The sequence below is a fragment of the Lepeophtheirus salmonis genome, chromosome 11 (genome assembly GCF_016086655.4).
Source record: "Lepeophtheirus salmonis chromosome 11, UVic_Lsal_1.4, whole genome shotgun sequence".
Lineage (NCBI taxonomy): Eukaryota > Metazoa > Arthropoda > Copepoda > Siphonostomatoida > Caligidae > Lepeophtheirus > Lepeophtheirus salmonis.
The window spans coordinates 6,749,393-6,774,426 of NC_052141.2; the positions used below are offsets into that span (position 1 = coordinate 6,749,393).

Here is a 25,034-nt window from a genome sequence, read left to right on the forward strand (position 1 = left end):
TCATTAAACATTATATGGGAGTAGTGAGAATTATATTATGAAATATGCACATCGTTAAAGAACGTCCTATTAATTAAGTATACATATATATTTATTACTTGCAGAAATAATTGGTAGTCTCCAGAGTTATTGGGGGTAGATGAACAGAAAAGCTACGTGGTCACCCTGAGCATTTGATTAATATTTTGGAGAAGAGCAGCTGAACTGTCATGACGTTTCATTGGATGAGCTACGATTGGCTGTGAAATGAAGGTAATAAATATCAACGCCATTCCCTATCTAGACATGATATTCGTAGGAACTACTCCAATGTCAATCCTCAATTCTATTTTGAGTCCAACAAGGACGTTCATTTACAAATAGTAATGAAAATCCTGTGTACAATGATCATGTTAAAAAAAAAGAACCCGAGAATTAACATGGTAACCCATACAATTTGAATAATGTTTTTTCCAGAAAGAAGGAACACTCAATGTAATTTATGATTACAGTCAAGTTTTAATTTTTGCAGCTGGAGTCGGTACAATTTTTCCAACTCCTGACTCCGAACCCACAACTAAGACTCAATAGCCCAGGGATTAATGATAAAGGGGCCTGTTTACTAAAGTAAAATAATGTATTATACTTAATTGCATCTTTTGACAAAGTTTTAAAAATGTAACAAAACTTAAAAAGTAATAAATTAGAAAGGATAGATAACTATTTTTGTACAACAAATTGCTTCAATAAGATGCAAGTACTCCTAGAGAAGTGTTGATAAATTACCATCTTTCAATTTGTTACTTCCCTGCATAAATTATTCAAACTTTTGTAAAACATTCATAAAGTTTCATCTTTTTTAATGCAAGGATATTAATAAGACATCCATTGAAATTGATCATAATATTTCAAAGAATATATGGGGGCCTTTGAGAAAACAAAAGAAGTTATAATGGTTTTTCCTAAAATTATGGTCCATTTCTATCAAAAAAATATTATTCTTAACCCTCGGTGTGTTTTGCAGATGACCCAATATGGATCATCCCAATAAAAGACTGAGAAGTTCACATATTTTATATGAAACAGACAATATCAGGGTCCTTATTAGTATATTAAATCAAATAAAAATTATAAACGAAGCCTAAAACGCTTAAATATCTAAACTCATCCAACAAATAAGCATGGAATTCTTATAATTGCCTCAAATATGTCTATAATTTATATACTAGGTGGAACAATCAAATTGTAGCCCTACAAAATACGACATAATCCGTTCTATGGAAACCAGTTTTCTTTTCTGGTAGTTCACCACCTAATAGTTGGTCATTTGTGTACAAATTCCACAGTTGATAGGAGCCTTCTATCATCTCTATAAGGGATACAATATTCAACGAATGAGATCAGAAATGCGCTGCTATATAACTAAGGCTCTCAAACGATCCAAATAAGGACAACAGGACCACTACCAGCGCCCTCAAAATACAAATCCGGACGGTTCAACGCTTCATGGCACAGCTCAATGGATCGGATGGCCCAGACTAGGCTTCAGATGGCGTGCTACGACCCTTCTCTCAATGGTCCCCTCCTCCTCTGATCCGAACCCACTGGACTATTTTTGTTTTGTCCTACGTCGAGAATATCACCAACATGGCCTCCCACAAAACCAAAGTCAGCCAGATCGCCGCCATCTGCCAAGTATTCTCTGAGCTCCAACTGGCGCATGTAGAAAAAAGCATGCTTCGCTTGCAAAACCGCTGTGATTGAGGCTGAAGGGGGCTACATTGAATATATGTCAGCTCTATTACATTATGATGCTACCCCTTTTGATTTTTTGAATATAAGTTCTAAACAAAAACTGTAGTGTTGTTGGCTCAAAGGTGATAATTTTATCATTCCACCCTCTACATATTTGTGTTAGATATAACTCATTGAAATGCCTAGTATTTTATTTAGTAAAAAAATGTATTCGGAGTTTCTCCGTTTCTTGAAGACTTATAACCAAGGACATGTCTTCCAAAAATCTAAGATTTTTCTTACCAGCTCACTTTCTTGAGATGACATTTTTATTTCGCTGACGCAGCAAAAAAACCTAACAATGGCAACACATAAAAAAATGAGTTGAATAACTTTTTGAGCATAATCATTGACTAAGATTTTAAGTCTGTAACTTTTTTGTCAAAAAGTAAATATTTTTCCATATTTCAGAAGCAACAATATACTAGGAATTTGTAGCAGAGGATTAAAGATAATGAAAAAAGAGAAAAGGGATTGAAGAAATGAAGAAGAAAAAAGGGTTGAAGAAAGGAGGAAATATGAGCAAAAATTATTCTTGCACAAAATGGCAAACAGATTGAGTTTCTGTTCATAAACTATTGGTTTGGGGAACACATTGTTAACCATATTATTATTTTCGTGTTGACTTAATATTATAAATATTATTCGGCTTTGCTTGATTTAATCCACTACTTAACCCATTTCTGGCTTTAATATAATCATGTAGATTTGTTTAATTTATTAGTACAATTCTAAAGGTAGATACTTTCTTAAAATGTATCTTTATATTTGAATTTGTAATAATATATTGCCTCTAACCAATAGTAAAATATCAAGCTAGATTGAGTTATTATTTTTCATAATTGAACTCAAGTCTATATTGGAGACTTTTGGAGGATCCAGGATGTTGAATAGTTATCAACGATTTAAAAAAAATGAAGTTACAGAAAATATAGTAGAAGAAATTAGATTTCCCTATGTTTAAATTTACAAATTCATAATTCAATGTTAGAAAGCATGTTAAATTAAGAGATTAATCACTGAGTAAATGATTATTATAATGTCTAATAATCCTATACCTGATGGGAAATTGAAACTTACGTACTTTATTATATTGATTATAAAGGTTTTGTGTGAAGTAATTAAAACTGTTTCTAATTGTATCATAATCACCTACTGCTTTTTGGTTTTTTTTAAATCGGCCGAGAAATCTCATTGAAACAAGATTTAAGGCATCAACACTTCTTCCTGCCGGTCACACTCTCATAGAGGTCGCCATTATGACCGTCATGTTTCCTTCGGGGAAATCAATGAGGACCTTCAAATGGTGACCACCACCACCAAACACTCATCATCAGTCATGCTGCTAGGTATTGTTGCCTCCAACGGCATTGTGGTCCATTAATCTGGTTCCCAGAGGCTCATAGCAGCTATGTCTATCGACGTTTTCAAAGGCAACCTACTCCCCTGGATCCTGGCAAATTTCCCGAACGGCAACGTCGTCTTTCAGCAATATAGTATCCCTGCTGACACTGAAATATATCTACTCTTGGTAGCTATATTTCTTTTTCGTTTTTTCTATAAAATTTTAACTTTTTGATTTTTTATTTAAAAATAAATTACAAAAACCAAGACAGACGCCGCCCCTATTTCTCTTCCACCACCTTGCTCCTCTCTCTGTCACATTGTTTACCAAATAATATAAGTAAGAAACGTTCATGCCCAATTAGTATAACTGCATCTAAGGTACTTAAAGACTACTCCATCCGTGTCACTATCAATAAATAAATATGTCTAAATCATAATAAATATAGAGGCAAGAAATGTTTCTCAACTCCCTCGTTGTCTTTGTATATCTGTATACCTACATTTATTAATTACTCAAGATCCTAGATCCTGCATGAGCATGAATCAATGTAATGAAGAGGATGTACTTTGGATTTAAGTGATTTTTTCAATTACGAAAGGAGGAGGTAATTCAATTAGATGAGTTAGAAAGAGATAATGCTACACTTCTTCATATTAGGTATAAAAGACTCGAGAAGAAGACGAGGATTATTGCGTTTAATAAGGTAATTAATTAATCTTCAGTTAGTCAGTATAGATAATTATTGAACGTCAACTACGCCATAGTCTGCAAGATTAAATATATATATAAATGTATGTTCTTTTTGTTTTTGATTTATTTTTTTTTGGTCTGTTTTTTTCATACATTAAATTTCTTCAGAAAAAAAAATCAAAAAACTATAACTATTCTGAAAAAATTTCAAAAATCCACATCTGTTTAGAAATTTATTTTTTTTCGGAAAAAAATTACAAAAATAAAATTTGTAATGGAAATTTTTTTGGATAGAAATTTCAAAAATCCATAGATAGTTTGATAATAGAAAAAAAAATTATTTTTTTTTGAAAAAAATTTAAAAATGTACAGTTGCTCAGAAAAAATTATAAAATATAAATTTCTTGAATAAAATTTATAACAAAACATTCTAATATAAATATTTTTTTCAAAAAAAATTTCAAAAATCTATAAATATTCACAGAAAATTAATCCTTCTGAAAAAAAAAAAAAATCAAAAATCTTTAGTTGTTTTCTAAAAAATAAATTTCTAAAATAAAATTTTTAAAAAAATTCAAATATTAAATTCATTAAATAAAAATTTCAAAAATATATAACTATTAAAGAAAATTAATCATTTTTTTAAAATTAAAAAAATTTCAAAAAATATAGCTATTAAATATTAACGTTAAATTTTTTGGGAAAAAATTTGAAAAATTAGATTAAATTTCAAATGTTAAATTTGTTGAAAAAAAAATCAAATATAAAATTATGTAGGGGAAATTTCACAAATAGATAGATATTCCAAGAAAATTAAATTTTTCGGAAAAAAATTTCAAAAATCTTTAGCTTTTTTCAAAAAATTAAATTTCTAAAATAAAATTTAAATAAGAAAAATTTAAATATTACATTTTTAGAAAGAAATTTCTAAAAGAAAATTTAAAAAAAAAAATTCATGTATTACATTTTTAGAGAGAAATTTCAAGAATCCATAACTATCTTTAGCTTTCTCAAAACTTAAATTTCTAAATAAAATTTTTTGAAAAAAAAATTCAAATATGAAATTAATTGTAGAAAATTTTAAAAAGTCTTAGGTATTCACAGAAAATTAAACTTTTAAGAAAAAAAATAAAAAATCTTTAGCTATTCTCAAAAAATTAAATTTCTAAAATATATATATTTTTTTTTAAATTAAAACATTAAATTCAATGGAAAAAAATTCAAAAATCCATAGCTACATAATTAATTTTTTGGGAAAAAATAGAAAAATTAATTTTCAAATATTAAATATTCTACTAACTAGCAAAAATTTCTTAATTGTGGGGGTCATTGCTCATTTTGATTTTTTTATGGGGAAATCTCTCATTTTGACCTTTTTTGTGTAAAAATTATTTATTTTTATTGTCTGTTAAAAAAATGTCATTATATTTGGATCTACTAAAATTAAGTATTAATTATGTATTTAGTAATATGTTTGTGGGCGTTTGAACTATATAATGTGCCACATAATTCGTCTTATCAATTAGTAACTTTGTTCAAACAGTCATAAATAGGTATAGGTAATCTATGGAATATTCGATTGTTGTACTATTATCCTCATCCCAGGTACATCAAATTTATCATTTAAAATTATTATTATTATTTTTGAGTTGAAACATGTACAATTTGTTTATACAAGATACATTTTGTACAAAATTACATCTTGTACACGACGTATATATACTTTAGACTGTACCGAAAGGACAAAAGTTGAGAATTTGGTTTCGTCGGATAATTTTATTTTGTATTTCATTCATTTAAACATGAAAATAACCATCAAATATCAACAAAAAAAAATGATCCTTCTTGGACGCATTTTGATTTGAAAATCTGTAAAATGTCCAAAAAAATAAAATTTTGATGTGGTTTCATTAAAATTGTCGATTTGAATCGAGTTACATAATTATTAAGTTTTTGAGTATTATAGACGAAACATATATTTGCAACCATATTGTAACGATCTTTCTCTAACTACCCCCTTGGTAGGAGTATTTTAGTTCCAAACATGTTGGCAAGGAATATATTTTCTCTTTTGGTACCGCGTATTACACGCATTTGTTATGATGTCTCTCAGGATTTTTATTATTAAAATCTCCGTTTTTGATACAATGTTTGCAATATATTATTATCAAGTATACATTCGTTGTTCACTTATGACAAATAAGACACCCTATTGTACCAACTTATAATTTTGGACTCCAAAAACCGTCAATTTAACTCTTAAAAATATTACCTTTTATTTATTATTCCTTAATTTCTAGTGTTGATTTGTGTTTATTTAATTATATTTATTGTTTATATTCTATAAGTTCAATATTTTTCATTTATTATGCATATTTAATTTTTTTTTATTTTCGATAACCTTTCAAATAGAAACTCTGAATAAAAAATTGCTTCTAATTATTTTTTGTTTCATGAAATGTAAAATTAAACACAATTTTAATTTGGCTCTGATATATACCCATATCTCTTGTCCACAAATTCGAGCTGAAGCGTTGGTTACATCTTCTACAGCAGGCTCACAACTTTGCTTGTGGCATGATATTTTGATAAGTTGAACGTTCAAGAGACAAAACTAATCAGTTGATTTGAGGAATGACTACTCTGATAAAAGGTCCAGTGGCGTTGTTACAATGCTGAATATTAATAATTAAAGTAGCATCCTAATTAAGGTTAGGTGAACAGTATGACCATACAATGATATCCCCCAAATCACTTCCATCTCTTAATTCTCTTATTTTTGATATCCTGAATTGTCTATCTTCTTGCTAAGAGCTTGATAGTAAAGATAGTAGAACATGCTTAGAGTGAGCATGCCACGCATCTTTCTCCACAAATTTCATGGCGATACTTTTTACTTTGTTTGAAAGTGCATATTTAGAATGTTCTGAATTAATTTTATTGTATGTAACGTGTGTGATGGACCTGTTAAAATATTTAAATCTACTTTAATTTCGAACAACATATGGTAGTAAAATTTAGAATGAACTCGACAAAAGGCGCAACTTTTTGTTTTATCTCCAGCTAACCAATGCCTTTAGATGTATAACCGTACGAAACGACTTGTCTATATGACCCATATTGAATGTGAAACAATGACGATTTGCATTTAAATAAGTTATTCGTCTGTAATTCCCAAGATAATCATTTTTGTAATGCAATAAACATAAAATTGACCATTAAACAAATCATCAACGACACTTTCATACATTTCACACAGGGAAAAACTTGTGCTTATTTTTCTAAATTTATAAATAAATTCAAAGTCGGGAACATTACCAACAATAATTTTCCCAAGTTTCCTATTTATAATAAATAAACGCATAATAAAGTTGATTATTCATATAATCTAGGACACCTGAAAAAGAGTTAGCTGAATTTTTGGGACAATTGAGCTCAGTTATTATGTGACATAACAGTAATTTATTAGTATGGAATTAACACAATATTCAAACAAGTCTATGGACCGAAAGTTTCTCTATTAGTTGCATTGTGAGAATGCTCTACAATCTTTACTATCAAGCTCTAAGCAAGAAGATAGAAAATTCGTGTTATCAAAAATAAGAGACAAAAGAGATTAAAGTGATTTGGCAGATATCAGTGTACGGCCATACTGGTCACCTAATCACAATCGGGATGATACTTCATTCATTAATATTCAGGATTGTAACATCCTGGATATTAATGAATGAAGTATCATGGACCTTTTATCAGAGTAGTCATTCTTCAAAGTCAACTGATTAGTTTTATCGAAATATATATATATATTCAAAATGAATGAAAAATATCAAACTTATAGAATATAAAAATATGCTGAAAAAAATAAAAAATTATCTTAGAAATTAATGGATAACAAAGAAAATATATTTTTTTTAAAAGTTTAATTGACAGTTTTTGTAGTCCAAAATTATAAATTGGAAAAATTAGTTGTCTAATTTGGCATAAATGAACAACGAAAGTATATTTTATAATAATATCTTTGACACTTGATATCAAAAAATAAGATTTGAGTAATAAAAATGAAGAAAAACATCATTCTTATGACAAATACCAATAAATTCTTCACAACATTTTTAGTTTGTAACTTATGCACAACATATGTACCGGTAGTTGCATAAATACGCGGACTAATTTTTAAACGCTTATATCTCAAGGTTCCGTCACCGGAAATAAACAATTCTAGCACAAGTAACTCGGTAAATCTTTTGGCTTTGTTTTTTTTTTTCTTACTCGCATCAAACAAAGTCGTTTACGATGAATGACGAGGCCAAACGTCATATAGTTGCCACTCTCCTCCGCGCCGGTAGGTCTGTCAAGGAGATAATCAAGGACACTGGACTATCCAGGACTACTGTGTTCAAGGTACAGAAGCTTGTCAAGGAGGGAAAAGATCTGAAGGAGGGTGTTCGGACCGGCAGACCACGAAAAATCAATGTGGATGAGGTGAAGGAGGCCTTCACAAAATCATTTGGCCACCTGAATCACCTGATTTGATTCCCCTTGACTACAGTGTGAGGTGACAAATTGAGAAGAAGGCCTGTGCTACCCGCCACCCAAATTTGGACTCATTGAAGGCCAGCGTCAATGAGCAATGGGCAGCCATGGAAGACCTTTACATCATCAATGTGTGCAAGGCCTTCCGTGGGCGCTTGGAGGGTGTCATAGCAGCTGATGGCGGTTATATTCAGTAATTATATTAAATTTTATACCAGAATAAATTCTCTATTATATAATTCTCAAAAAAATACGTCATACGAATTTTATTACACATTTAATTATTTGCTACAAATAGTCCGCGTATTTATGCAACTACTGGTATAGGGGAGGGGGAGGAGACATGTTACACTGCCAATAACATTAAAATGTAAAGTTAATTAACCACCCTGTTCTTATACAATTGAATATCTTCCTTTGTTTATCAATTCAACATAAAACCCGGGTTGCCTAATACTTACACTTATAGAGAATTTTAACATTGAAATGTTTGACACAAAAAGTAAACATTTACGCTAAGTGTTTAATTATATATATTTATTCATAAAGCATGAGATTTTAACTTTATCTTATTAAATGTCATAGTCCAGGGAGTTGTTCAATTAATTAAAATACTTGTAATATATTATTAGATTGACTATTCAGTTTACATCATTTATTCCGATTCCAACACTATGAAGGATACTTTTTATTATATATACTCTTACTATAAATATATAATATTTAATTGTTTTTTTGTGTGTGTTTTCACGTTATACTTTAATTATCAACCACAGTAAATATTTGAAATATTTTTTCCAAAAATTGTATATTTCAAATTTAATTTTAGAATTTTTTTTGAAAAAAGCTATGGATTTCTAAAAATTTTGATCTAAAAAATTTTATATTTGGAAGTTTTTATTTTTATATTTACAAATTAATTTTAGAATTTTTTTTCCAAAAAATGTAATTTTTTGAGAATGGCTTTGGATTTTTGTAATTTTTTTCTAAAATTTTGAATTTTTTACGAATAAATATTTTTGTCAGTTAAATAAATTTTTCAAATTTTTTTACAAAATTTTGTAGTTTTTGGATTTTTTTTCAAAAAAGTTCTAAACACCAAGCCACCCCCCTTCAAAATATAATCCTGCGGACGCCTCTGATATCGGCTGCAAAAAGGGACCTTTTCTAATAGAATATATCAATTTATAATTTTTCAAAGTCGACGATCAATCTTGTCGACTTAAATTGGAATTTGCGGCACACCCAAAGGGTTAATAAGAATAATTTGTCAATAGAAATGGACGATAATTTTTCGAGGAGTACAAATGTCATCCACACTTAATTTTTAGAAAAATCATTCTAGCTTGCTTTTGTGTTGATTTGTTACATATATAATAGTTTGTGTAGTGTTAATTACTTGTATCTAAGCAAATTGTAGAAGTTACTAACAAAAAAACGTACAAATTGGGCCAAAAATAGATTATAGCCATTTATTAAATATTTCAAATTCCATTGAACAACAACATTGTGTTAACAAAAAATATTTAAGTTCCATCCGATCCATGTACATTTTTGAGCCATCAACACAAAAACAAGCTAGATTATTTATTTCAAAATGGAGTGTGGATAATATTTGTATTCTTATACGAATAACCGTTTATTTCGATCGACAAATAATTCTTATGAATCCTTTGGAGGACTTGCTAATTGCCCTTGAAGTAGGAAAAATTGAATGTCATAATAAAATAATTATAAATTGACAAGTTTTATTTAAAGGATCCATGTCAGGGTCCTTATAAGTACCTAAAATCAAATAAAGGTTTTGAAACTATAGCTTAAAATTCTTGGCTATCAACACTCATTTCAATAATTTCAATAATAAGTCAATAATTGACTTAAATAGGGGCTTTATTTATTAGGTTGTGTAAAAGTTGCGATTTTGTACAAAATGTAACTTGTATAAGCATATTGTACCAGTTGTAACTAATCAATGTGATGATGAATAATTTGAAATGAAGTATTTCGAGTTAACTCGGTCTGATGATAACGCAAAAAATGAATATTCCATGGATGATGGATAGATGAATGTTATAACTTTTGACTCTTTTAAAACAAATGGCTAAAATATAACTATTCGTTGGGACATTATAAAGTTCAAACAATAGTACCCATGTCATTTTAATAGATCAAAAGGAAATTATTGTATAGTTTGTTCTAGAAATGATGAATATTGTAATTAAATAATGGATTTGTAAGACGAAAAAATTACAACTTGTACACTTTGCTTATACAAGTTGCAACTCGTACACAACATACTATATAAAGGATGAAAGAAGAATTGTGCATAGGTTCGAGATTTACACCTCTCTTTTACTTTCCTTTTGATGACGTCAGAAAAAAGAGTCAAGTCATTCCGCTAATTTGTTTATTCCTATTCGCTGTGACTGTTTCATTCGATATTCTCCGGTTAGAAATGGCATCCTTTGGGCCCGCTCCTTTGTTTACCAATCATGTCGATCTCCATCAAGCATCCACGCATAAAGTAAAGAATCCCACGACCGTCTCCGCCTATCCCATTGCCACCGGTAAGTCCATGACATTATTATTATTATTTATGGAAGCAAGATTTGACGACTTTTTAATAGATAAAAATAAAAGAGGGATTGACAATTTTTTTGACGATTTACTTTAGGTTCATCCGTCTTTGGCATCAAATATGACGAAGGTGTGCTCATGGGAGCGGATACTCTTGTGTCCTATGGTAAAATGGCTCGCTATCCCAACGTGCAGCGTCTCTACAAGGTGAACGAATCAACCGTCATTACTTGCACTGGGGATTTCGCGGATTTCCAAGAAATCACGTCAATGTTGGAACGGATGCAAATTGAGGAGGAAAGGACTCAGAACGAAGTGACGATGCAGCCACGCTCGCTTCACATTTACCTCACCAGATATTTGTACAAGAAGAGAACAGAGTAAGGCTTTTCACCAAGTCAGGAACTCTGGATATGCTTCATGCGTTTCTTGTCTCTTTCTCTCCAGAAATTGGAGACTGCGACACCAGAAACTTGAAATTCAATCATCCTAACCTTTTAATTATAAGCAAAGAACTTCGCGAAGCGAAGCGTCACGAAGTAACGCGAATTATATATATATAGTTCTTTTGAGTAGGAGTCGAATGGAATATCGACTCTTTCGGGTTTTTATTCGGACAAATAGCAAAAATCTTAAAAATAAAGCTTTCTCTTTTGGAGTGTATGGGAGGGGGGACTGGGAGTCGATACGTTGATCTAGGGAGGACTCCGGGGATAAAGTGGATCCCTTCTCATTAATTTGTAATGTGTCATGGCTCTTTCTTGCATCTATCATGAATCATGATTGTATTATTATTTTAAGGAATACTTTGTACGGGAGTCACTCTGTGCAAATATGTCTATATCAGTCTCTTATGCATTTTTCTCCTTGAACACTAATGAACTCGCTTAAGTTTATTCGCAAAAATGCCTTAAGAGTTGAGTACAGTCGATTTTCCCCAATTACGACACCCTACAAGGTATTCCTGAAAGTAACTAACAGAAAAGAGCCGTGATACATTATATTGAGGATTGAGCGGCAAATATTCGTAAGTCAAAGGGTGTTAAGGTCATCTTTGAAGTCTTAATATTTAACTATAATACTTGAAAACCAAAAAATTCAGACTGTTAAAAATAAATTTCTTAGTTCCATTTGACTTTAAACATGGGGAAAATACAATTATTTTTAAGGAAAAAAATGGAGTCATCAAGCGTAACTTTGTAAGGTAAATATTTGAGTTACGACAATTTGGCCTCTCAAGCCATGATATAGGAGTACAATTCAATGAGAAGGAATATAGTCTGCCAACAAGTCCATCCCTAGTTCTACGGATCGACTCCGAGCCCCCCTCCCGAATGCACCATAAGAGGGCAAACTCACAACTTTCTCCACATATCGAGACCTCCCATTTACTTTCAAGAGCATTCTTCTCCTAATCCAATAATATATCATTCGCTTCGCCCAGTTATTTTCTTTCATTATTATCAAAAGGTTGTGATCATTGAATCTCAATTTTCCGCTCTCTCCACTTTCGAGTTAGAGAAAGTATGCCATGCGAGTAAAATTGTAAACCATATCCAGGCTTTTGGTTTAACAAATCCTTTCAACGTCGTTACATTTCGTCTTTTATTTTTCAGCTTTGATCCCAAGTGGACCAACATTGTCGTGGGTGGAATGCAAGATGGTGTTCCCTATCTAGGCTATATCAACATGATTGGTCTTGCTTATACTGAAGATGCAGTCACTACTGGACTTGGCGGATCCATTGCTCTACCACTCATGAGGTACTTAAATAACATAACAAGAATAACTATCACTCCATGAATTATAATGATTCGTTATTTCTAGGAAATTGAAGGATCAACATCCTGATAGAGCTCTCACATTTAACGAAGCATGTGGTGTCATGGAAGAGTCTCTCAAATTGGGATTTGCTTTGGATTGCGTAGCATATCCTAAATTTCAAATCGCTACTATTACAAAGGAAGGTGTTAAAATCGGTGAACCCCAAACTGTAGCCTTAGATTGGAAATATGTTAGGGATTTCCAGGTCACTCTTTAATCACCATTTTTTTTCTTTTATTTTACTTATATATTGAAACAATAAAATTCCCTTGATGATAATATATTTAATGTGATTTTTGAGTATATTGAATCGTCCATCAAGTAATCATTATGATTGATATTATTTCTGTACAATTTATTCTTAATTCTTCTACGGGTTTACTTATCAGTCTAATTAATTAAACTATACTAATATCCGTGTATAGGGACTCCACTTGACAAGGGTAACACTCAATTTTAGAAAAAAAAGACTGTCATTACTGAGCGGTGTGTTAGTACAACAATATAATTTAATTAAAACTCGAGATATATATATCATTCTTATATCTATCGGGCTCTATCCAATAATAAATACTGTTGTACGTAGAGAAACAAGGGGAAGAAAGCTTCAGGCTATAGCATTGAAAGGCCCTTTCTCCTTCTTAATGGTAGTATTAATAGCGGGTGGTCTGTTGAAATCTGAACACTTACTAATTTAATAATATATGAAGGTTGAGGGATTAAAATTAATTCATATCTAAATATATTAAAGCATCAAAACAAATCTAAGCTCTATAGCTTACGTTAAAGTCGAGAAAATACCACTTCAACGTGATCAACGAGTTTCCATTCGTGCGCTCCTTGACGCTGTGCGTCTCCAGGACCGGCGTCAGCAAGTCCTAAGATTTAGCGAGAAAGAAAGGCTCTGTCAAAAAGACTAAAATTGACCCAGAGGAGTGAAAAAAAACAGCCTAGGCCAATTTCCCCATGCAGGAGAACTTGCTTTTACAGCCCGGATACCAGCCTCATCACTACACCTTTTGAGTGCATGTTGAGGGACCTAATGTGTCTATCATCCAAACACCGAGGCCCTCAAGGACACTTTAGCCAGCAATGGGACGCCATGACAGAGGAACTACTTCCGCAGCGGGTGTCTTCTGGAAGCAATCATTGCCACTAAGGACGGCTACATTAATGATTAAGAGAGCTCATACACACATCTATTACTTTTATTGAAATTGTTAATTAATCAATTATATCTAGATTAAGTTTAAAATTCAAAGTGTTCAAATTTTAATGGCACACTCTGTAATATTTCCTTGCGTTCAATACACTTCATTTGACGCCATTATAATGAAATATTTATGTTATCACTTAATTGACTTTTTCTTTCCATCATGACTTGACTCTTTCATATTATTTGCATTCCTTGGGACAGGTCCTTTATACCCCTAGGTTTTTTACCTTCTCTCAACCTCAACTGACAAATGGATAGAAAAAAATTGAAAAGACATATGGTAGCTACTTTTCTGCATTTTTCTTGTTTCAACTGTCGATTATTATAAAAAATAGTTTTTAAAGTTATCAATCGTTGGAGTTTATATTTCTATAGCTAGAGTTGTAGAAAATATGATATAAAAGAGTGAACATTATCTTTTTTGTATAATGGTGCATCTGAATAATGTTTTTAAATGAAAATCCGATATTTTTTTTAGCTGTCCAATTTTTTTGGAATTGGTAATATCAAGGTAACTAGAAATACGAGGTATGCCAATACCATACATTGGGCCAGCCCTCCTTTCCCAATGGTTGTACTGTACCGACCCTTGGTCAACCTAAATAGAAGGATTGTTTTTGTGACGTCAGAGTCGATGTAAAGAGTTCATACTATAATATTGTATAGTCATCGTTAGAATAGTAATTAGGATTTTGTAATTAATATTATATTAAATTCATAAATTTTCCTATTATACCTCTATTTATATAGTGACTGGCGATTGAGTCCCGCAATATAACTTGGATTTGTGCGGTTGCCATTTGTGCGAATTTATACATTAATATATGATCATGCTTCGAGCTACGTCCATCTTATCTTTCCATGATGATCTCAACGAATAAGAAATTCCATTTTATAACTCCAGGGATTCATTGTGTATCAGTGGAATTCAATCATCAAATCCTGAAAATTTATAAAACCAATAAAATAAATGTCATTTCATTATATATATTGAAAAAACGCGAAGAAACTGTTTCTTGCTTTTACATTTATAAGGATTTATTTGGTATACACCTTTGTATATATATATATATGATATTCCAATCGGTTAGATTTATGTATAATATTGAAGGCCTTGGATAAAACTGGTTAATAAAGTCGTATGTCTTAGCATTATTGTAAAAAGTTAACTTAAAAAATATTTCATATCGTGGCAGAATGTATGTGGAACTCATCATATTGGAACACAAATTGAGCTAAGTTGTTAAGTTTCTGGGTATTTTTGCAATTTGTTGTCGTGTATACTTAACCATGAATTACTAAAATAATCCATTACTGAACCATAAATTACAATACATAAATATGTACTAGTTTTTTTTTGTTAAAGCATTTGCTTCAATGACGGGCAGTAACAATTAATTAATAAAAATGATAATCAAGTTGTACAGTATATTTCCTGGTATTACTTCCATTTAAAAAATAATTTATTTTTACCATAATTAGTTATAAATTCAATCGTCTATTTATTGAAAAAAAATAAATGGCCATGTTAAAAAAACCAAAAATCAACATGGTAACCCTGACAATTTTAAGAATGTTTAGGAGGAGAGAAAGAATAATTCTCATGACGTTTCATGAGATCAGCTATTACAAGGGAGGAAGGATATAATACTATAATTAAAGTTGATAATATTGTAGAGAAAAACGCGTGCAAGGAGAAGGGGGAAAAAAGACATATGGTATCATTGTTTAAAATACTGATGTGATTATCATCTGCCTGCTTTATTATGATTTTTGAGGGTATAACGAAAGTATTTATTAGCAAAATGTTTAATGAAGATATACTACTTATAATATACTTCGACGTTTTTTATCCGTTACAGTAGATTTGAAAACGTCGCCCTCCATGAAGTTGTAATTCATTATGAACCTTATTCTCAGAATAATAGCTAATGAAACGACAAAATAGAGTACTTGAAATATATTTGAAGTTCAAAGTTTAAAAAAGAAGGCCTTAATTAAATATAGTCTACATAATAAAAAATATACCATCATAAATTTATGTTAAATATACAAAATTAAACAATTGGAATCATATAAGTAACAACAAATAATTATTAATAATAAAGTAAATGTCAAAATCATAAAATTAGACAATAAATATACAAATAAAAAAAATGTTAGAAATAAATCCATCTTAAAGATTTAGAGCAAAAGCTAATTATGTAGTAATGTCCGGCGATATTACTCCTTATTAAGAGCATCAAAAAAGATTTCCCCCGTTATTTATGATTATATAACAACATACTATTATGATGAAGGATATACGCAATTGCTAATTATAATGCTACACCCAATGTAACTACCCCCGTTGTTGTGACCATTTAAACAGTTGTATTTGCCTTTTATGAGTTTTCTGAACACCATTTCTTGGATCTATCAACCATAGCTAAGCCTTAAGTGATAAAAAAGTAATATTTATTGACTATGTAATATTGGAAAACCTAATGATCATACCCAAGTCTTTAAGCGAAGAAAATAGTATCAGACAAACTAGTTGCGAACCATCCAATGCTACTACCCCCGTTGTTGTGACCTTTTAAGCAGTTGTTTTTGCCATTTAATGAGTTGTGTATCATAATTTTTTATATGTTTAGCTATAATAGAATCATATTTTATGGTTCGATTTAAAAAAAATGAATACTTACTGTGAGATAGTACAACATTCAGAGTTCTATTTCGATATTAGTAAATACTTTTTACTGATAACTTGATCGTCATTTGGTGTGGATTACTCAAAACATTTTTATATGTATTTCTATAAATTCTATTAATTTAATGATGGTTCCTCGTTAAAAGATAGGTTTACCCGTGTATTTTTCCATAAATTTTTTGAACGTAGATGATTAGCAATGGATAAGGTTATATTACATGCAATAAGCATCTTTGTGAGATCAGAGTTAAAGTTTGACTTGATGTATTCATCATTAACTTGATTTTTTAGATGAATATCCATGCTCTCGATATGAGATGAGGATAATGAGTGGCGTGTAATTCTAGACAGGGGACTAAAGGCACATTTATATCGACAAATCCGACAAAACAATCTGTTTCTCATCCGGTAAGTATTTTCCAAATTCCTGGGCCTCCATTATCATAAATCCATACAGAAGGCGACGTTATTTTAGGCATTTTATTCAGTTCTCTATCGACTATCACCATCTAATATTATATTAATATTGAATAATAAAGGCGGGAATGATAACGTTCTTGATTGATAGAAGAAGATGTCTATTATTTAATCAATGACGCCATGCGTATTTATTCTTTCCTCCTCGCACACTTTTCTATTCTTACCAAAATTATCACCCTTAACTATAATTAAACAAGGACATTTGCAAGAAGTACTCGGATGTCGATCCCCAATTCTACTTTGAGTCCAACAAGGACTTATATTTATAACTTTGCAACAAATCCTGGGAGTTTTTTATGATCACACACTAATGCTCAATCAGGTTTAAGATATATATGAATCTATTTAGGAAAGGATGTTCACTACTCAGGAATTAAATATAATGAAATGTGCTAAGGAAAAGACAAAATTAATTCTTCAGACTACAAATTCCAAATTTGTTTCTTTTAAATAAACACAAATGTATTTTATTTTCCTTTCAGCTGTTTTCATAAACTCACTCCTGTAGGATTTAAAGCAGCTGACTCTATGCACTATAAACTCAAAAAAGGTATTACTTAGGATTTGGATTTTTGTACTAATTTATATTCAGAGCCTTAGTCCGCTCAGAAATACTGAGCGGGCTCCCGCTCAGTTACTAATTTTGTGAACGCACTCCCACTCGTTTTGTTAAGCAATGCGCGCACTCCCGCTCAATGAAAAATGAGCAGCGCTCATTCTTTCGCTCGTATTTGAACTTGACAGCTCTTTATGTATGCAAGTTACAAAAAAATAAAATACAATTCAATTTGTTTCCCCTTTTAAACTTGTTTTACTAAATAGATAATAGCAAAAAAGACATTTTGATACCAAAATCATGTCTCTAGCTTAAATATTAAGGAAGTTATGACCAATTTATCATTAGAATTTCACGCCATTTGTTCATAGTGTTAAATCTGTTTTGTTATAACCTACACCAAAATCTGTAATATAATAAATTATGATATTTCAATAAAACAACACCACTTTCTTAAACATCAACAGAATTGAATGAAATTTTCATGAATTACCGAATACAGTACTGTACAAAAGATGAAATTTTAAAATACCTTCAATTGAATTGTATAATATGAAGTTTGAGTATATGAATACAAAGCTCTCCATACAATTAATGATATTTATTTTAAAAAAAGGAGAGGTTAAAAATTAAGACTAAGTACTTTGATAATGCGCAGTAATAAAAATTGAAAGTGCTAATGTCGGGTCAAAATTGATGTACGTCGCATTAACCAATTTTTTTAAAGACTTTGTTAAATACTAAGAAAATACATTTTTTGATTGGCCATTTTAATTTTTATTTAATCCATTACACTTTATTTGTAGTTTTGAAGGCTATCTTGAAATGACTTTATGATTTATGAAAACCACGCATTAATTGCAATAGATGATAATAATCCAAATGATTGGTTTAATTAAAATAGGTATATCAAGAAAAATATATATGTCTTTTGGTGTGCATTGGGCACAAAAAGTTTGGGAACCACTGTCTTAGGGGACATGTAATTTCGACGTATCGTGCAATTTCTTTGATAATTAGTTTGAGATTAAACACAGGGTTCTCAAGTTTTTTAACTTAGGTTTGTTTAGATTTTGAGATCTTATGTAAATTTACAATAGAAAAATATCAAGAAATCGTATTTCAGTTTGTAAAATTCGTTTTACAAAAAAGAAAGATTTATCTTCCATCGTAATTTCCACACACACGAAGGAGATGACAATGTCTATGAGGGAACTAATGTCCGAGTCTTCATAGAGTGACCAGCTCCATCAACCGAAGACAGCAGAGAGCCACAACAGATACAACATAAAAAAATATTCTAGCTTTTGTAGAAACATAACTTTAACCGTCTTTTCTTGTAATCTTTAAAATTATTCGTTAACTCTCAAATTTTTCAATGTTATCTCATTGGATGCATCAACTGAAAAATTAGTTCAAATTTATATCAATGAGCTAAAATTCGAGGGATTTTTCGCTCTTCTAAAATGGCGAGTGCGCTCCCGCTTTTGATTGTTATTCAAACAATGAACGCGCTCTCGCTCAAGTATTGTGAGCGGCGCTCTGAAGAGCAGCGCTTACTAATACTTTGTTTATATAAAACAAGGGCCTTTGTGTAGAATTCCTGTCATTTCTTACTTAGCCATTGAAAAGATAATTGTTGTGTCTTGACGAGGTTGAGGAGATACAAACTATTTAAACCAATGAATCCAGGATGACCTAGAGAAATGAGGGGAGAAAAGACGTGGAGGAATAAAACAAAGGTTATTTATAAGAACATCTATATTCTTATTCGTACAAAAACCTACTCTAATAGATACATAAAATACTAGACTATTTATACTTAAAACGAGGTAAAAGACTGTACTTTACACATATATATATACACAAGAAAATAAGAGAAGAGAAGAAGGGGGAAGAAAACACGAATACATTACAATAATTAATTAATTCAATGCATAAAATAACTAAAACTATTCTCTAAATAATAATTTGCAGTTGGTACCATATGTTTTTTTTTCAATTCTTTCGTATCACTTTTGTCAGTTAAAGTTGAGTACTGGAACTGATTTATAACAAAGAAATAAAGTTTAGTGACGTCATAAAGGCCCCAACTTTTTAGTTTTAGGACTGTATTCAGGACTGGACTGGACTAGACCGAAGTGGAGGGGACTGTAGTCTTTGGTCCTTAATATGGACCGACAAAAACTATTTGCAATAGGCCCTTTTTGTCGAGTATCAAAAAAAAGTTGCAGCCACAAAATAACTTTATAAATTTTAGTACTGGACTGGACCGAGACTGAACTAGAGGGGATTGCGGTCCGATAAGGACCGACGCAACACTACTTAGGATTAACAATTCCTTTCTTTTTTTAGGAAATAAATAAAGGTTTGACAGATTCATAGAAATCAATTTAATTATACACTTAAGTAATTGTAATTACATATTACGGGAAGTGGTTTAATGATTTGGATCTATAATTAAATCTCCATATCACGTAGTTGCTTCCCTCATATACGAAGTGTATACAATTTCAATTAAAACAAACCATATCGCTAGGGGAGACGGGGGATTTTCTACTCTTATTGTTTTGAGTAGTAATGGGATGATTAATCCGAATCGGAGAATTGGATGTTTTTTATGGAATCGGAATTGCCATGGGGAAAATAATATTTAAATTTGCAATTGCAAATCTTATTCATTATTATTAATTAGTGATATTTACTTTTGTATAAGGGGAAAAAATAGTTGCCCCGCTCCAATTTAGGAATTTTTGCTTCTTACAAGAAAATTTAATAATTGAATTTTAATCAAATTTTTCAAAGTTATTTTCGAAATATTTAATTTTCTGTGAGTATCTATATATTTTTGAAATTTTTCACGAAAAAATTGAATACTTGAATTTTTTTTCATAATATATATTAAATGATAAATTTAATTTGAAAATTAAAAAATGTATATTTGTTTAAAGCAACTGAAGATTTAAAAAAAAAAATTTCCAAAACATTTTTTTTTGTGAACAAATTCGTTTTTTGAAATTTTTCTCCAAAAAATATAATTTTTGGTGAATAACTGTACATTTTTGAATTTTTTTTCCGAAAAATTTAATATATGAAATGATAAAAAATCACAAAAATGTTTTCGTGAACAACTGTAGATTTTTGACATTTTTTTCTATGAAATTTAATTTTTGGAGAAAAGCCATGGGTTTTTGAAATTTTTTGTCAATAGTTGTAGATTTTTGAAAAAAATATTTAAATATCAAATTGTATATTTGAAATTTTTTTTTTAATTTAATAATTTAAATGTAATTGTTGATATTTTTTCCAAAATTGATCTTTTCAAATAAAAAAAAGATCCAACCCCCCTAAAATATATACCTGTGGACGCACTGACAGATCTTTTAATCTATTAATGATCATGTTTTTGATTCGTCCCCTGAAATCAAATCATTTATTCACACTAATTAAATCTATTTCGAAATTATATAATGGCATAAAAATATATAATTTGTGAAAACGTAAAAGTGCGAGGATTCTAGGGACCAACGTCCAGAGAATCCCCCCAAATTTTACTCTATTTAATAATCAATAATTATAATTGATTCTTAAATTAAATTTTAGTGGAAATAATTTGAGTAGGTTTACTAAAATCTACCATCACCACTTTCTCTTTCCATAACAAGATTTTCTCCCCCCCTAGACTCAACTCTACTAGATACTAATCCTACAGCAACCTAATATATTAAAATAAATGGATAATTAAAAGGTAATAATAAATTCTGTTATTGCTATACAAAGATTAAATAATTTTTTATCTCAATAGGTAAGTAAATTCAATGGTTATCAGAAGTGGACTTAAGAAGGTTATAGAAAAAGTCTGTTTGTTATTATGGATATACATATATTTTAAACGCCTATCTAACTTTACTTATTTAATTTAAATATTATGATAAAAATAAAACTTAAATATATATATCAAAAATTGTTATTTTATTTATATCAAGGTGGTGGAAGTGGTCGTTAAAAAGTATCTTGGACTTATATTGAAAATATATCCTTTTTTATCATTCATTCATAGCTATTTCATTGATTCATACTCTTTCAAATTAAAATTAGAAAAATAAAAAAATTTAACATCTAATTCATTAATTTCCTATATCTATACTTTTCTAGATTACAACATATTGAATTATCTGGTTGAGTTTTGGGAAATAAAAGTTCTTGGTACAGAAAGAGAGAGATATATATAAAAAAAAGGAAGAATAATTAGAAAGGGAAAGTGGTGATGGTAGATTTTAGTAAACGTGCCCAATAATCTCACAAATCCATGATTAATATTTTGAAAGAACAAATTAAATTTATATATCAATTAAAAAATTGGAATAAATATTAATATACTTTCTAAAATAAATTGTTTCAAAATACTTTATTGACATCTTTAAGCTTATATAATTATTATTAATACCATCTATTTAAAGGATCCTCTATGTTTTTAACATAATTATTCACGGCCTTACCTCGCTAAAACACAAATGCCCCATGTATTTTGTTTTCAGATCTCGACTCCCTCGTTTCGCTTGATGTGTCATGGGCTATTTCCTAATTTATTCTTATAAAAAAAATACACGAAGTCATAAGTTATTCAATACTTTTACTCCGCTTCCAAAAGGAAATGAATACAATTTCTTGTTTATCCCTCGTCGTTTATATAATACATGTATGTATATATATATATATTAGTGTTGAGACTCGGTACAGCACCCAATTTTTTTTTCGGTTCGGTCTTAAGTGACTTTCTTTAAACGCATTAGGCCCGACTTTTCGGCAATAGGTAACTTCGTATAAAACATATTCGTATAAGGATATTTCGTATAAATATATGGGGCAAAACAGGGCAGGTACTTTTGTCATTGTCATTGGCAATTGGGGGTGGATGTAAGGGGCTCTTAGTAGTTACTTAAGTATCGCTGGTACTCGAAAACACCCCCAACATTCGGGGTATAAAATGACAATTCATAAAGTCTATGACCCGTTTCCTCATAAATTTAGATGAAAATACGGCAAATTTCTTGCTTTAAGACCTCCATACTTCACGCACGATAATTCATAACTGAACTGACCAAGCGTACTACTGTCCAAAAGCGTTTGTAGTCTACAACAACACCTTTACAACGCTTTATCGTATGATCATCTGATGTGACCAATGAGGAACAAGATATACTTACTTAAAAAAGAGGGCGGGAAATACGAAATGACTTTTTCCCCAATCTAAACAAATATGAAGTACTAATTGTTTTTTGTGGCTACAGCTTTTTTCGAGACTAAAAAAGAAAAGAGTATCTTCCAACTGTTTTTCTTCCCCCTTTTTTACTGTTTTTATCATTAGGAATTGTAATATCTACATGTTCAATTCTACATACAATAAAACACAACAGATATGCACAAAAAAGTTCATTAACGATAATTGAAAACTCTTTCAATTTAATCATCCGTTCCCTTAATTTAATTTATAGGAATCTTCATTATAGCAGCTCCTTTGATGAACAGTTGAAACAGTGGGGAACACGAAATGTCTACCAATGAAATGAAGGCAACGATATAATTTTTGTTTAAATGCAGAATCCAAAACTGATATAAGTTTTTATCTAGGTCGTCAGGTTGAAGAAATATCTGATATTATTATTATTATTATCACTGGAGACTATTATCGTTCAGAACCATTTTTCATCATTAACAAAATCACGAACTGGAAGGTCAATAAATAAAACTAATGTAAAAGGGTTTTTTATGATTATAAAAATGTTTTTATTGATTCTGTCATCTGTTCTGAACTCAACAGATTCCCATTTTTAGGATAAAATTGATGAAAAACGACGTTTTTCTATAGACCATATAACTTATTTATCGTTCATAGTGATCAAAAATATCATAGCTCTTGTCTATTATAGAAAATATTGAATGTTTCATACAAAAATCTATTCAAAAAATATGCATCTTCAAGGATTTTTTGAAGTGATCCCATTTTTTAAGGGGTTGTACTCACAATTATGTAACATTATCTTAATAATGTTATCTACTTCAAGTAATGGTAATGACGTCATACACTGTAATAAATAATTAAAATTAATATCACAATATAACACATGCGCTTCGTATCAATTCAAGTAAAGTAGATTCTAATAATATATGAAATATTGAAATTCCTAACACATCATGAATAGATATCTTAATTCTTGCAGTCCTGAAATCTTGGAGTCGACTTTGCTCTCTTATGAAGACTGAAAACTTTCCTTGGATGAATTTTCATACCGTCACGTCGTCCTTCGTGGAATAAAAGTGTCGTTTTTTTTATCATTTTTCATCCTAAAACTGGAAATATGTCGAGTTCAGCATAAGATACAGAATCAGTAATAGTATTTTTGTAATAACTAAAAACCCTTTCACATCAGTTTTATTCATCGTACTTTAATTTGGAGATTGTTTTAGTCATGAAAAATGACTCTGAACGATAATAGTCCCTAATATATATGGGGTGAAATAAACCCTATATTCAAAGTTTTTGGGGCGACTTTGGGAGAGTCTGACCTCAAGTTTCCGACCGACTTTTTTTTGTCAGTCTTGGTTTTTAAGATGTCATGACATAGTACTATACACATTGGTACAAGTTTTGTCCATGTACCTTATTGTTCAAAAAACCCGTTCAGTGGTTATTTTCAAGGGGTTCTGGAGGCTAGACACAGCAGGGGGGTCAGACCGATAAAAAAAATTACATGTTCTAGGTACCATAAGTAATTTCAGGGGGTCAAACCTTCTGTACCTTATGGGATGAAATCTTCCATGGTAGACTCCCAGACTAAAAGGATTAATAAGAATAATTTGTGTATAGAAATTTACAATAATTTGTCGAAGGATAGCAATGCAATCCACACTTGACTTTGAAAAATATTGTTCTAGCTTGCTTTTGTGTTGATTGATGATCTCAAAAAACAGAAGGGAAAAAACTACGAAAAAATGTAAGCCTATCAAATAGTTTTCATTTGATATAAATTATTCCATTAATAATCAGATCATTACTTGGACATATTCATTCATCGTTTGCTTCCTCTTTTTTAATTAATCTAATTTGTACATTTTTTCAAACAATATTAGGCGCAAAACTTGGAGCACATACATACACCCAAACAAAAATGTACAAGGTGGTTCAGATAAATTGGGAAACATATTAAAATCTTATAACCAACGAACTGGATGGGTTAAACCCATATATTTTAATTATATGGAAGCTACCTTTTCTGAAATTCAATTATTTATAATATGCTCCGCCTCTCTTGATAATCTCAGCCACACGGCGCCGGAAGATTTG

General features: G+C 30.4%; 1 protein-coding gene and 1 long non-coding RNA gene across 2 annotated transcripts; one reads left to right on the forward strand and one right to left on the reverse strand.

Annotated features, from left to right (window-relative positions):
* Positions 1 to 10,692: 10,692 nt before the first annotated feature.
* On the forward strand, positions 10,693 to 13,088 carry Prosbeta7 (proteasome subunit beta type-4). The gene is made up of 4 exons (XM_040721408.2): positions 10,693 to 10,911; positions 11,019 to 11,301; positions 12,538 to 12,684; positions 12,749 to 13,088. The coding sequence occupies exons 1-4, from the start codon at positions 10,800 to 10,802 to the stop codon at positions 12,960 to 12,962; spliced, it is 756 nt and encodes a 251-aa protein (XP_040577342.1). The 5' UTR covers positions 10,693 to 10,799; the 3' UTR covers positions 12,963 to 13,088.
* A 2,996-nt stretch (positions 13,089 to 16,084) lies between these two features.
* On the reverse strand, positions 16,085 to 22,351 carry LOC139906600 (uncharacterized). The gene is made up of 5 exons (XR_011782235.1): positions 22,189 to 22,351; positions 19,307 to 19,387; positions 16,649 to 18,095; positions 16,458 to 16,597; positions 16,085 to 16,395 (listed from the first exon to the last, which is right to left on the reverse strand). It is a non-coding gene; the product is annotated as an uncharacterized lncRNA (long non-coding RNA).
* Positions 22,352 to 25,034: the final 2,683 nt, after the last annotated feature.